The sequence below is a fragment of the Choloepus didactylus genome, chromosome 10, assembly GCF_015220235.1.
Source record: "Choloepus didactylus isolate mChoDid1 chromosome 10, mChoDid1.pri, whole genome shotgun sequence".
Classification (NCBI taxonomy): Eukaryota; Metazoa; Chordata; class Mammalia; order Pilosa; family Megalonychidae; genus Choloepus; species Choloepus didactylus.
In genome coordinates, this window is record NC_051316.1 from 26,490,959 (window position 1) to 26,504,565 (window position 13,607).

At 35.9% G+C, this 13,607-nt stretch overlaps 1 protein-coding gene across 3 annotated transcripts in view; it reads right to left on the reverse strand.

Annotated features, from left to right (window-relative positions):
- Positions 1 to 13,607, reverse strand: part of ERCC6L2 (ERCC excision repair 6 like 2) — a 126,251-nt gene that overhangs the window by 22,697 nt on the left and 89,947 nt on the right. For all 3 annotated transcript variants that reach the window (XM_037797159.1, XM_037797158.1, XM_037797160.1), the window contains one exon: positions 10,265 to 10,419. In XM_037797159.1, the coding sequence (XP_037653087.1) occupies positions 10,265 to 10,419 (155 nt within the window). The remainder of the gene's footprint in view (positions 1 to 10,264; positions 10,420 to 13,607) is intronic.

A 13,607-nucleotide genomic window follows, 5' to 3' on the forward strand; every position in this document is an offset into this window, starting at 1 on the left:
AATGCTAAATAGCCATGAAATTGCTATAGATCAATTGAAATTTGATTCTGACAGTAACTTGGCTTACAGATGACTGACACCTCTAGAATAAAATGCTGCATTACCAAAAATCTTGTTGTAAAAGCTGATTCTGGCTACATTACGGGGGATAGTCCCTTTTTTTCAGAAGATTTGCAAAATACACGGAAATTTCATATTAGATCAAGGAGAACAGTTCAGACATATTTATTCTGTCCAGAGCTAACCCATCACACAAAAATTCATACTTATAAGCAAGAATTAGAGAAATTCCTCAAATTTTAATTTTCAGAATTCTTTTGAGAAGGATTTATTTAGTATCCACTGGGAATTCAATGAAAATCAGTAAGCTCTAATTGAACATCTATGTACCAATTACTGTTCTAGGTTCTGGGAATAAAAAGATTGACTTAGCTCCTAATAGAAAAGAGATTCACAGTCTAACCAGAAAGACTGCTGCAGACACTGTTAGTGGCCTATCCACAGCCAGTTTGTCACTCTTTATCACCGGAACAAAATTGGGCTTCTCTTGGAAGTGTGTTCAGGGAAGGCATACTGCCCTTTCAGTTCTAGAGGGAGGAATCAAGAGCAGTCAAGCTAATCATGTTGTGCCAGAAAGATTTTCCTCCCCAATAAGAGATATCTATGAAGAGAACAACCCTCCCTGTCTTTGGATACATTTGTGTGAGGAAACCAGTCCTTGAGTTGCAGTAGCCATCCTGCAACATGAGGCAAATGGCCTAAGGACTAAAAGTTAACTTACTAAGGATAGTGGGGCAGAAAATGAAAGAACCTGGGTCCTTATGATGTTATTGGGTGGCAGCACCAACCCTGGAAATGTCTCCCTCCAGTCTTGCTGTTGTGTGAATTAGTTCATGACCTTACTGTATAGGCCACTTTTAGATGCTTATTCTACTCCTTGCTGTTGAAAGGAACCTGAAGACATTCTGCAGTATCATATAATACAATGTAGTAAGTGTTATAGCATATATATCACATTACACATATATAGACAAAGAACTAAAAATAAAGATGAGGAAGAAATTTACACTGCTTTGGAGAAGGCTTAGGGTAGAACTATCAAGGATATACAAAAGGTTTGATTGACAGACACAAGTGAAAGGGAATTTTAAGCAAAAGAACCCCAGGAGCCAAGGCACGGAAAAGTCCAAGTCCATGGTGTGTTTGGAGAATAGTACATAAGCCGAAGGTTGACTAGGGAGAAACTGTTCACCTTTGTATCCCCAGTGTCTTGGAGAGTGGCTGGCACATAATTAACATCAATAATCCTGAAAAGGTGAGTGTTTGAGAATGAGACTGGACAAGCAGACTAGGGCCAAAATGAGAAGGGCCTCGTGTGCCACACTAAGAAAACACAGTAAGATATTTTGTAGAATGTTGGAAGACAGAAAATTAAACCACACAGTGATTCTTTAGATTGATTATTGCTGGCTGAGGAAGATCAAAAAATCAAGCCTGGGTAGGAATATCGTTCACCGAAACTGTCACAGACATTGCTGGTGGAATACCCAACAGCCACTCGCTCCCTCTTTGTCATATGTTCTCCATGTTTTCCCTTCTTGAGTAAGTTTACTACACCAGCTATATGGCCAACAGATGACAAATAATGAATGAAAATGAAGAATACCAGCATTTATATTGTTAAAACATGATTAATATCTTTATATTACTTGCCAGAACACTCACGTATAACATTAAATTGGGGAGCTAACAATTGAGGTGCCTTTCCTTTTAAGTAAAAATGGTTGTGAGAATCTGCCTGATGCCTGATGTACTTTCATGAAGGAATTCTCAATAACAAAGATTTTCTGAATCCCCCTCTATACCCATTGCCAAGCGGTGGTATTCACAGAAACGTCCTGGTCCTGGTCCTTACGTAGCTTGTCACATACACGGGGAGAGAGCAAATATACCTGAGGTGGCAATAATGTGGAATACACCAAGACTACAGTGATGAATGGCACAGGAAAGGGGTGCTATGGGAGCTTGGAAAGAGTGATCCCTGAAGACTGAGCATTATGGAGGCAGGGGACCTTGAACTGGGTCCAAGTAGAGTAGAGGATGAGACAGCAGATGATATGGCTGGAGGTATAGGCTTAGTAAATCTAAAGAAGGCCACGAATGCCAGGCAAACCCAAAAACCCTTCTCAAAGATTATCATTCAGATAAGGAGAGATCATTTCCCATGGGTGATGAAATATATTCAGTGGTAGCTATGAACAATGTCAACTCATCTCCAGGGGATTTCCAGGAAAACTATGAAAGTTACTCCTGGAAAACATAATTTAAATCACCTAAAAGTTCTCAGAACTTAGTATGAGGTTCATTGTACCCCAACAAAAACAGAACACCTAAATTTATTCAAAAAGTATTTATTAAAAAGTATTGCTTATATGCAAGATACTATTATAGGTCTTTGGGGTTACCAAAGGTCAATCAGAGATACATACTGCTATTTCCAAGTTCAGAGTTTATTAAAAAAAAAAAAAAAAAGTATGTACTTAACTATAGTAACACTTTGAAAGTCATTCTTCATAATAAGAACAGACCATATGAAGTACTATGGGGTAAGGCTGAAAGAGTTTCGAGAGGAAGGATATCTTACTTCCAGTTTGGGAAGGAACTGGGGCAAGGTTTGTCGAAGACATGACACATCTAGGTAGATCTTGAAAAGTAGAGATATTTAGGGATTTGGGGGACTAGACAAGTAAGGCTGAAAGTTATTCCAGGTAGAGAAAAAGCACAATAAGTAAAGGAAAAAAAGTAAAACATTATGCCTTTGCCAAAATAACTTTGGCTGAGTGGATATTATCAACAGTCTCACTTCATTTCTTGAGTTCAGATATAAAGTTTTAACTATCCGAAGAAAATATTTGTAAAGGAAAACATGTATTCAATCTATCTAAATCCAACTGTTAAAGTGAAGGGCAATTCTTCACAGACAAGTTTTTTCCTTGGAAAAATAAGACTGATTTGTCATCTCGGGAAAGTAAAATTGAAACCTCTAAAACAAAATAGAAATCAAAGGAACTGAGAGAAGAGCACAAGAGAAGACAGAGGGAGAGAAAGACAACTGGGATTTAAACTGACTGCCACTGTCAAGCCCTGCAGCCTGAGGAAAGTCACTTAACCCCTCATCGTTAGAAATTGGTAAAATGATATGTTTGGGTTAATACTCTCCAAGAATCCTTCAAATTCTGAAATACTCTGATTCTCTGACCTTATACTTTTGCTTTTTTCCCTTACAAAAATTCAGAATTCATATGTGCAGAGGCAGAATTCTCAGATGACAGGGCAATAGGTGTTTCCATTAAGTGGCCATGTCTAATTGATACCATGGTTTTCATAGAAGGTTAAAAGATAATTTGAAAAGGGTTGTTAAGTGCTTAACATTCTTTAAGTCACTAGATGGAGTCAATCAGAGTTCAGTGAGGCCTTACATGGCTAAGCTTTCAAATTGTTACTTAGACTAAAAGCACTATTTGAAGAAATAGTATTTTTTTTAAACTATTTCGAATCTTCCAACTATTCTAAACAGAGAAACTGCTCAGAGCAGCCATGTCTATCTCTATGCAATTGGAACAATGACTGCCTAGGAGAAGAGTTAGAATAAAACTGCTTCCCAATAAGCAAAGGCTATTTTTTTGCCAGTCTCGCCCATTGTCTAATTAGTTTACAATTCCTGTCAAATACATTTTGTTCAGTAGCACACTTCACGACAAATCAGCCACAGTTGGAGGAAGTCCCTTATCTATAAAACCAGAGGACTACATTAGAGATCACTTAAGGTATTCTAAAACATTTTGTTATTGGTACTATCAACCACAAAAATAATAACAGGTGATTGAATAGAGTCACAGAGGGAGTCTTACTCACCCGTACTGAGATGCAATCATCATAATTACAATAAAAACTTCTGTGATATTTTCAGTCAGTTCAATGCCTTTTTTGCAAGGAGTTGAATGTGTTTTGCACACTGCAGCTCATTAGGCATTTTAGCCTAGTAAGCCTGGTATTATCTCTGTAAGGAAAGATGTCCCAGCTTCTCCAGGCCTCCAACTAGGAGGGGAGTAGGTGTATATCTTTACAGTTAACACAGGGTTCGCCTCCCTCTGACTAGGTAATAGGTATTCTTCAATCAGATGACATACTATCGTTCTGAAGCAGCTATCCAGAATCAATCCTAGCTCGAAGGAAGAAACATGAAAGCTTTTTTCATGCTAATACTAGCCACATAATACACCCAGATGCACACAGTTTTTAAAATCAAGAGCTCTACTAAAATTACTTGAAAGAATACCTTTCTGATATAAACACCAGAAAATTGACATCTAGCTATGGAAAGAAAAAAATGGTAACACCATGAAAACTCCCACCCAGCAAGAGTTAATTCTGTTACATGCTGAAACCATAAACCTTATTCATTGGACTAGTTCATAAACCAGTCATTTGTGAACAATTGTTTTAAACCATCATGCCATTCTTTATTCTGAAAAATAGGATAATGGAATGCTATATGTCCCCAAAGTCTACTCATTGTAAACAGTCCATCCCTCCTTGCTGACTCCAAAAGCTGTATAAACACACTGCAATCAAATCCACTATAGCTCATAGAAATCCTTTCTTTAAGTAATCTGCAAAATGCCAATCTAATACAAATACAAGAAAGAGAAGTTCTTACTAACACAACATTTTGTATTTACAGTATTCTGAACAGTGCTTAAACCTGCACTGGTTATATAAAAGCCATGCCCCTCAACCCACCCCCCATCCCCAGGCTGACAGCCTGCTTAGTTCTCTCATTTACACCACACTGCAATAACATAAAGAAGGGTTTACTATTAATCCAGGTTTTACTACAAAGTGACCCGTTATTTCTCTGTCAAACACTGGCAAGAGTGCCAAGTGTCTGTCATCCAATTCAAGGGATTAAGTCTTCTTTTATAGTGTGATACTTGTACCAATTTATAAAAATACAGATATAGTTTCTTAGAGTTGGTCACAGTCGATATTTTGGCTTGGATTCAGGCAGCAGAGGTTGACTATGACAGCTGGCAGGAAACTGAGGGGAGAACACATCCTCCCCCTTTCAGTCACCATGTCTCAGTTGCCATAGTAATTAATCCTTAATTGAATGCTGTCTTTGTATATTTCTTTTCAGAAAACTTTAAGTAAACTTAAGTTGAAAGCATGCAGTTGATTGAAAAAATGAGGCACCACATCATAAACAGGTATAGTTAAGTATTATGACATACTTCCATATATTAAAAGAACAAGTTAGCTTTAATAAAGGTATTATCAGTCCCCTCAAATGCTTAAAACATTTCTTTTTGGTCTGAGCTTAAACCTACGTCACATGGGTTTTCTTTCCTTCTTGCTCTCAGATATCTCATCCCTTGAAATGAGTTGTCTTGGGAAATGGTTCAAAGATATCCTACAACAATTTAAGCCAAAATGAATTATTTTGCATATTATTTTACAAACCTCATATTACCAAAGAATAAAGATCTATTTAGACACTTACTTTAGGAAAGATGAGTTTCAATTTAGGACATCCATTAAATATGTTCTGTAAATAGCAATTAATTTATAAAAGTACAACCTATAGGAAACCAAAGGAAGTGTTAAAGAAAAGGTAGTATATTTTAGACCTTTTCTTAATATATGTTGAATATGAAAAGTAGGTTCACAGCTTCTGTCACTTTGGGTACCAATAATTACATCTAAAAGACTGAGAAATGATGAAAGACCATAGTATTTTATCTAGCATTGTGGTGTACATTAGCTCTCTTTTGCAAATTTCCACTTAGTATATTCCTCTGCAATTTAGTTGAAGGCTCAGATTTAACTACAGCATTTCTTGGAAAGTGGAATACTAACATATTATAGCTGCTGTAAATCGTGTATTGGTTCCGTACAAATAAATAAGACTTGTTTTGTTTTCTTAGGAAGTGAGGCAACACATCTGCATCTGGCTGCAGATACAAACATGGACACAGACACAGTCTTCTCATGCACAAGCAAAGTTCTCTAATAGAGCTCTGTTGACAGACATGAAGCACTCAAAAGAATTCTCAGTAATCAAAAAGATTTTGGATGTGAGCCCCAGATGAAAGATACTGTACTGCAGGTGGGAGGTCTGGGGAGTTTTGGAGACTTCAGAAGCAAGACCTTTGCAGTTATTTTCTAACACTATGGCTGAGTCTCTTTTGTCTTCAACCTACTCCATTCTCTTCCCCCTACTTTAATCTCTTTTTCTTCCCACAACTGTATTTATTTTTTTCAAAGCTGCAAATTCACTGTTGCCACCCACCAGCACACCACAAACTGCAAAATCTCTCACTGGGTGATACAAAGATTTCTATCTGAGGATGATAGTGTGTTGTGATGATTTGCTTACTACAGGTGTTGAGGTAATGTGGACTATATATGATGAAATTAGAGGTTGTGAACTTTGTCTTTTCTCTGAAATACTACGAGATGGCTTTGGAATGTCATTGATATCTCATTTATATGAAATAATATTATTTTAAAAAGTTTTCAGAAATCCTTAATTTAACCATTTTTATAGATCGTTTTAGTAAGGAGAAAAATGGCACTACCATCGAAAGTCGGATTTTGTTTCCAGAAGAATCACAATGAGAACACCGAGAATATTATGTACAGAGATAATGCAAAAAATATGGTCTGATTGCAGAGTTATGTCTCACTCATTCAAATATCTGTCAGCAACTGTGGGGGTTATCTTGAATTACAGGCTGTCATGTTAATTGATAAATCTAAACAAAAAATAAATCTACCAGCTTTAAAGAGAAAAGCTACCAATGTTTTCAATTCTAATACAGAATATCCTAAACATACATTTAATGCAAATAAAAAAATACTGACTGGTAAGCAAAAACTTAATAGCCACATATAAAATTTTGAAAAATATTCTACCATGAGCATTCTTGATTTTTTTTGAAGGGGGTCCAAAACCCCAGATCTGCTAGTACCACCCATACTTTTATTTATAATTCAATATAGTTGCATACAACTACTATTAATTGATTACTTGTCCTTGTTGACTTTTTCTCCCAAGAGGGGATACCTGATTTCAGTTGTCTTGCCACGCAGTAGTAATAACAATATTTATTCTTCATTGAGAACTTACTTTGTGTCAAATAATGTTCAGAACATTCCATATGCATTCACTCATTTAACCTTTGCAACAACTTTTTGACGTGAAAAGTATAATTATTTGTATTTTAAACATGAGGAAAGTACAGCACAGAGAGATCAAATAAATTTCCCAAGGTCACACAGGAAGTATGAAGCAGAGGTAGAATTTAAACTCTGATTACAGAGTCCTGCCAATGGTATCTGTAGTTACAACCATTAAAATTCTTTCAGCTTCTGGAAGATTACAGAGTTCAAGAACTTGAAGATGAGACTGAGCATAAGAATTCTTTATTTCTAATTAAACTACGAGGAGAAAAGCATGAGCTAGGTCTCAGGAGTCATATTTTTATGTCAAAAACAGAGCACAAACACCTTTTGCTTGACACAATCCTGAGACATAATCTATAAATCAAATTGCAGTTTGAATTAATTTCAGAAACTCAGCATTTACAGGAACTTTATGATGTGGATAAAAAGCTAAGAACATCATAAATATGTATGATCTGTTTCTATTTTCATATAACAAGTAAGACCTTTCAACATAAATGGCATGTTGATAACACAGTCTCTGTCTGATTTTCATGATTACATTACAACTTTGAAGACACTCAAGTACAGCTGTATTATTAATCTGATCTATTAAATGGCATAGGTCAAATCTAAGGAATTAAATCTTATCCTGTTGGAATGGAATTTTACTCTATCTAGCATTGATTTAAAGAAGTAAACCACTGAAGAGAGTGTGTTTACACAGACTGTTCTTGGCCTGCTAACATTGGTGGCATGGGATTGGACCTCCTACTCAGTGGCTTGAAAATTCCCTGCATATTTTATACCCACCATGATTTAGTCATTAGACAACAAATTCCTTCATATTCCCTGAAAAGGGTCTAGTGCAGTGATTCTAAGCTGGTGTATGTGTGTTGGGGGAAATATATATTAGAAACACCAGGGGGTAGATATTCCAATTTGTTTCCTGGTAAGAGGTGCCCCACCCCTCTCCTGAAAATCACTGTGAAGAGACAAGGTTTCTGATGAGATTGTGTGTCAACCTCAAGAATGTTGGGGTAGAAAAAGTTGAAATCTGCTCATATTGCTAAAGTAAGGATAAAGCAACCCCCCCCCCAACCCAACCCCATATTAGAGGCAAAGTGTTATTTCCTGCATTTTCATTTCCATAACTTTCCCTAAGTTTCCCAAAGAACTGCTTATCACTTCTATCTCTAGGGGTTGCTTTTCAAGTCCATTGGGAAGGAATTATATGCCTGTATATTTCTTCTCTGACAAGATAAGCCAATGACTAATACACAATTAAATTACTTCTTTAACATCTACTATAGGGATTTGCCAAATTATCTGACTTTTCACATTTAATTTTGTTTGTTCGAACAGGAAAAGGGTATGGTTTAAAAAAAAACTAATAAAAAATTAGCTATCTTTTTAAAAAAATCCTGATATGCTCTTCATCCTAATAAAGTGAATTTCTGGCAAATCCAGTATATTTCTGCCTGCCTTTTGTTAATGTCCCATACTTTTTCAGACAGCTCCTACAAGATAGAGTGTAGAAATGCTATCTACAGTGTTGGGTGAGAGAGGGCATATTCCTAGATCAAATGAGAATATCCAACAGTGGTGTACGTGGGTCACGAAACAATGTTTTCATGAATTGTATTTTGGCATTATGCCTTTGGATTATACTGAAAAATGCTAAAAGTGTAGCTTTCAAAGTCCGTTATTAAATTTGCTCTAGGGATATTATAAAACAACTGGCTGTCTACTATATCATTCAGTGGTCTCCATTTAAAACCCATGTGACAATTTTCCTTCAAATTAAGTAGTAGGAAAAGCTTTGCTCCTCTTGGAAGAACTGGTGCGTGTGTGTGTGTGTGTTTCCTTAAGGACAATAACAACCATTTAACTCAGTGTTTCTCAGCAGGGTGTTATGGGCATTTTGGATAGAACAATTCTTTGCAGGTGGGATGCCCCCCAAATGACAGCCACTTAGTATCCTTGGCCTCTAGATATTAATGACAGTTGGGCACCCAGTCATTGTGACCACCAAAACCTCCCACACCCATTTCTGAATCAACTAGTTGAGAAATGACTAAAGAGATTGTTTCTTCCTTTGTTTCACCCACCAGGAAACTCAATCACATTTGTCACTCTTTTAAAATAAATGGGTAGAAAGTTAGACGGCCTATATATCTGCATTTTAACTTTGTCCCAGCTTTGAATTTCCAGTTTAAAGTATATTTCTCTGGGCCTGAATTTCATCTTGTATTCTGGTTTTATCTTAATGATAAAATCTTTTGTGGTGCCAGGTGAGATGCAAATATAGGAAGATAACTTGATAGTTCAGAGGGTTCCCAGACTTATTTCATTTTTAAAGGTACTACTTACTTGAAACAAAGTATCATTGTTATATACAATATACATCTTTAGCCCCAACCCATAATTTGATAGTAAAACTGCGCCTTGGACACTTGTCTCTTAGGAATTAATAAAGACTACCATGCCACACAGTAATAAAATATTTTTTAAAACCTTTGATGAAAGTAACTGTGAAAATAAAACAATCACATTTATGTAAAACTTTATTGCCACACAAGAGCAATTTTAAACGGGAAGAGACTATAGGAAGTATAAAAATCCTTTACTGAAAATGTAAATTCTCTATGAAGCTAGTTTTGTGTGTGTGTCTTCACTTTAGATGAAAAACTTTGGAGGAAATCTAATCATACACTTTTCTTTCCCCATATGAGCAGAAATGCTTTTCGTTTAGATTTAACTGCATGATTCCCTCAGGTTCCTCTTAATTTGGGGAATACACAAAGTTTTACTGAGGGAAACTATTAAGCAGCTCAACATTGTTAAGCATTAGATACAGTCTTGTCTTTTAATTCAAAACATTATCATCAGTGACTACAGTTCCTCCAAGGGTACTTTGTTTTTTATACTTATTTGTATATCATTTATAGTTTTAGTAGCAATTTTGAGGGGTACTTAGAGAAGATTCTATTGAGTAAATTCTGTGAAAAAACTAAAGATGATACGTTCTTCTTACCTTAGAACTACAAACAGCTATATTAGCAGGAAGTTGGGAAAACTGCTTCAATTCAAATACATCATGTGCTGCCCATCGGCTCATATGATTTTCGGCTTTGCTTGATCCGATCACATTCTGGTTTGAATGAATATAAGCCACTTCCTGAACACCATCTAGGAGGTAATCAGAAGTTGATTAAGTGATGTATCATTACAAAGCAATATGGGTCTATATATACTTAAAAATTACCAGCAACACATTAAAAACAAGTTATGTCTGCTTTATTTTAATCCTCAAGAAAAGCATTTACTTTGTATGTTAACATCATAATACTCTTTTTTAAAAATTGGAGAGGGGAAGAATTCAAATATGTTGGTCTAGGCAAATGACCTTTCCCTCTCAACGACATGAGAACTGCTGAGATTAATAGTCTTTAGATTTAAACCGGAAATGGGAGTTTTTGTCAAGAGAAAAGTCATGGTAGAGGGTCCTCTTTAGGAATTTGCGTTTGCTGTTGATTTTAAATTGTTTACTAATTTAAGGAGTAGTGCTAGCCTCATCAGTTCTCTTAAACAAGTGCTTGATTACAGTGATGGAATGGGAGCATGAGGTTTATGACCAGGGAGATTTGTTTGGTTGGCTTTGTTCAGTTTGATTGTTTCTATTTTGTTTTTTTTTTTTGGACATATGCCCAGGAAGGTCAAGATGGAGCTTTTTAGGCAATAAAAAAAAATTAACTCATAGCTTTTATCTGAAAGAGGTTTACAAATGGCTACCATTTTTATTGCTTTGCTTCCAGGCACCTATAATTTATTTTAAAGTTGTGATCCTAAAAGAGAAGGATAGAACTGAGGTTACTCCCTCAAATGGCTCTGGCAATGAACCTCAATTATGACCTTCAACACTTGTGCAGTTTCAGTCCTGAACCTCTCTCAACCAGAAACTGCCAATCATTCAAACATAAGTTGCTGTTAAATAAAATGGCCAGTAATGTTCTCCTTAAATATCAGAACACCAGACAGTATTCATGATACACAGTTTTGAAACTTTCAAAAGAATTCTCCTGGTAGAAAAATTACTCAGAGTTTTCTTAATTTTGATGACCTGCTTTACGTATTAATCAAAACAGCATCAGTTATACACTATTGACACCTTTCACACAGTGAAAAATTCAGTTGACTATTATTAAAAGTTATGAAATAATTTCACACACCTAAAATTTAATTGTAGCACACAAACCAAAGGATAGTTCAGTACTTGGTTACAATGGTACTAAAATATTTATCATAATGAACTTTTTAAAAACTATTTTTTTTTAATTAGAGAAGTTGTAGGTTTACATAAAAGTCATGTAAAAAATACAACATTCTCATATCATAACAAACTTTTAAATGATACCATTAATATCCACAAAGAAAAGTCTGAATAGGACTGTTTAACAAAGCAAAACCTGATGTGGATGATGATTGTGGTTAATTGTACAAACATAAGAAAATTCTTACATGAACTAGAACAAATGTATGTTACTATTATAAGGTGATAACAGGGCGGTATATGGAAAAAATACAATTAATGCAAACTATGCATTACAGTTAACAGTAACATTGTAATATTCTTTCATCAACTGTAACAAAGGTACTGTACCAAAGCTAAACGTCAATAATAGTGGAGTATAAGGGGTATGGGATTTTTTTTCCCCCTGGAGCAATGAGAATGTTCTCAAATTGATTGTGGTGGTGAATACACAACTCTGTAATTATACTGTGAGCTACTGATTGTACACTTTGGATGGACTGTATGGCGTGTGAATAAAACTGTTAAAAAAAAGTGTGAGTTGGAAATATCTCAAAGACAAAGATAAAGGAATCTAGGTATCTATAGCAAAATATCCTTACTCATGTATCAGCTTCTTACATCTAGTTTTTGATATAAGTCAGACACTTTTGAAAGCAATGCTAACTCAAAATCACTTGGCTAGATTCTAGGTGGAAGGTAGTGGCAGGGGAAGCAGTTTTATCAATCTCTCTGAATCTCCACATAAAACAGATGGCAACTAGAGCAAAACCAGAAGCTCATGACAACATTATCTGATGACAAGATATACCCAAGCCCCCAAATACAAGCAGGTGGAGAGAATCCATTAATAATGACAAAATCTGCACGGCATCAGGGTCTAATGGGGAGGAAGAACGAAGCAACAGGATGGCATCTGATGGGCCGAGGACAGGAAGCCCCAAAGTAACCAACATGTATTCACTGGAAAGTATAATGGGCCAATTTGGATCAGCAGCTGAGACTGGGAGGTTTTACACTCTCTAGTACTGAGTGGGTGAGGGGGGCTTGTAGTAAGAAGGCTGGAAAGGACCTGGAGCAAGCTAGCCCCCAAGAATTTCCCAAACTACTGGCCAGGGCTCCAACCCAGGTCAGGGCTCGACATGGATGAGAAACTGCTTGGAGGGAATCAAAATGAGAAAGACAGGAGCAACAGGGATGAAGGAAAGAAAAAGTCTAGAGCAAAGCAGAGAAGGGGAAGGAAATCCCAGAAAGCAAGCCACCATATTTTTTAACAAATACAAAAACAACATAATAGACTTCGTAGATCCTGCCTCATTTTAAAAATTCAGGGGAAATAATTTCATACAAAAATGAGGAAAAGAAAAGTATCAGGGTCAAATCTCATAAAAGTTACTATAAGAAAATAGAGAATAAGGAGCAGAATAATATTCCTACAATGAAAACATGCCAAAAGATGAGCTTGCAAAACACATTACGATTAACCTGTTTCAAAATGAGGTAGAAGAGTTTAAGAAAATGATAAAAGACATAAAAAACAATATCACTCTGAATCAGAAAAACTCAGATATCAGGGACAGAACTCAAGAAAGACTTAGAAATAAAAAAATTATTTCAGAAATGAAGTCAAACTAAAAAGAACATAAGAGGAAATAAACACAATAATGTCTTAAGAGAAATAGAAGAAAATTTGAAAAAGAGCAAAAAGAAATGAAGAGATAAATATTTGAGGGAATGTGACAAATACTGAAGATAGGCAAAGAAGATTAAACATTTTGGTAACAGGAGTCCCTGAATAAGAAAACCAAAGCAAAGGAACAGAACAAATATGCTAAAAACACTAATATGGAGGATGGAAGAAGATGGTGGCATAGAGAGGAGTGTAAACTAGTTTTTCCCCCTGGAACAACTAATAAATAATCAGGAACAACAAGTAAATAATCTGGAATAACTGCAGGGGGACAGACGTGACTATCCACTCATCACACACCAACCTGAATTGGGAGGAATGCCTGAGATCGCAGCATAAAATCTGTAAGTAAAAACTGCAGACTCAAGCTGGAAGCCT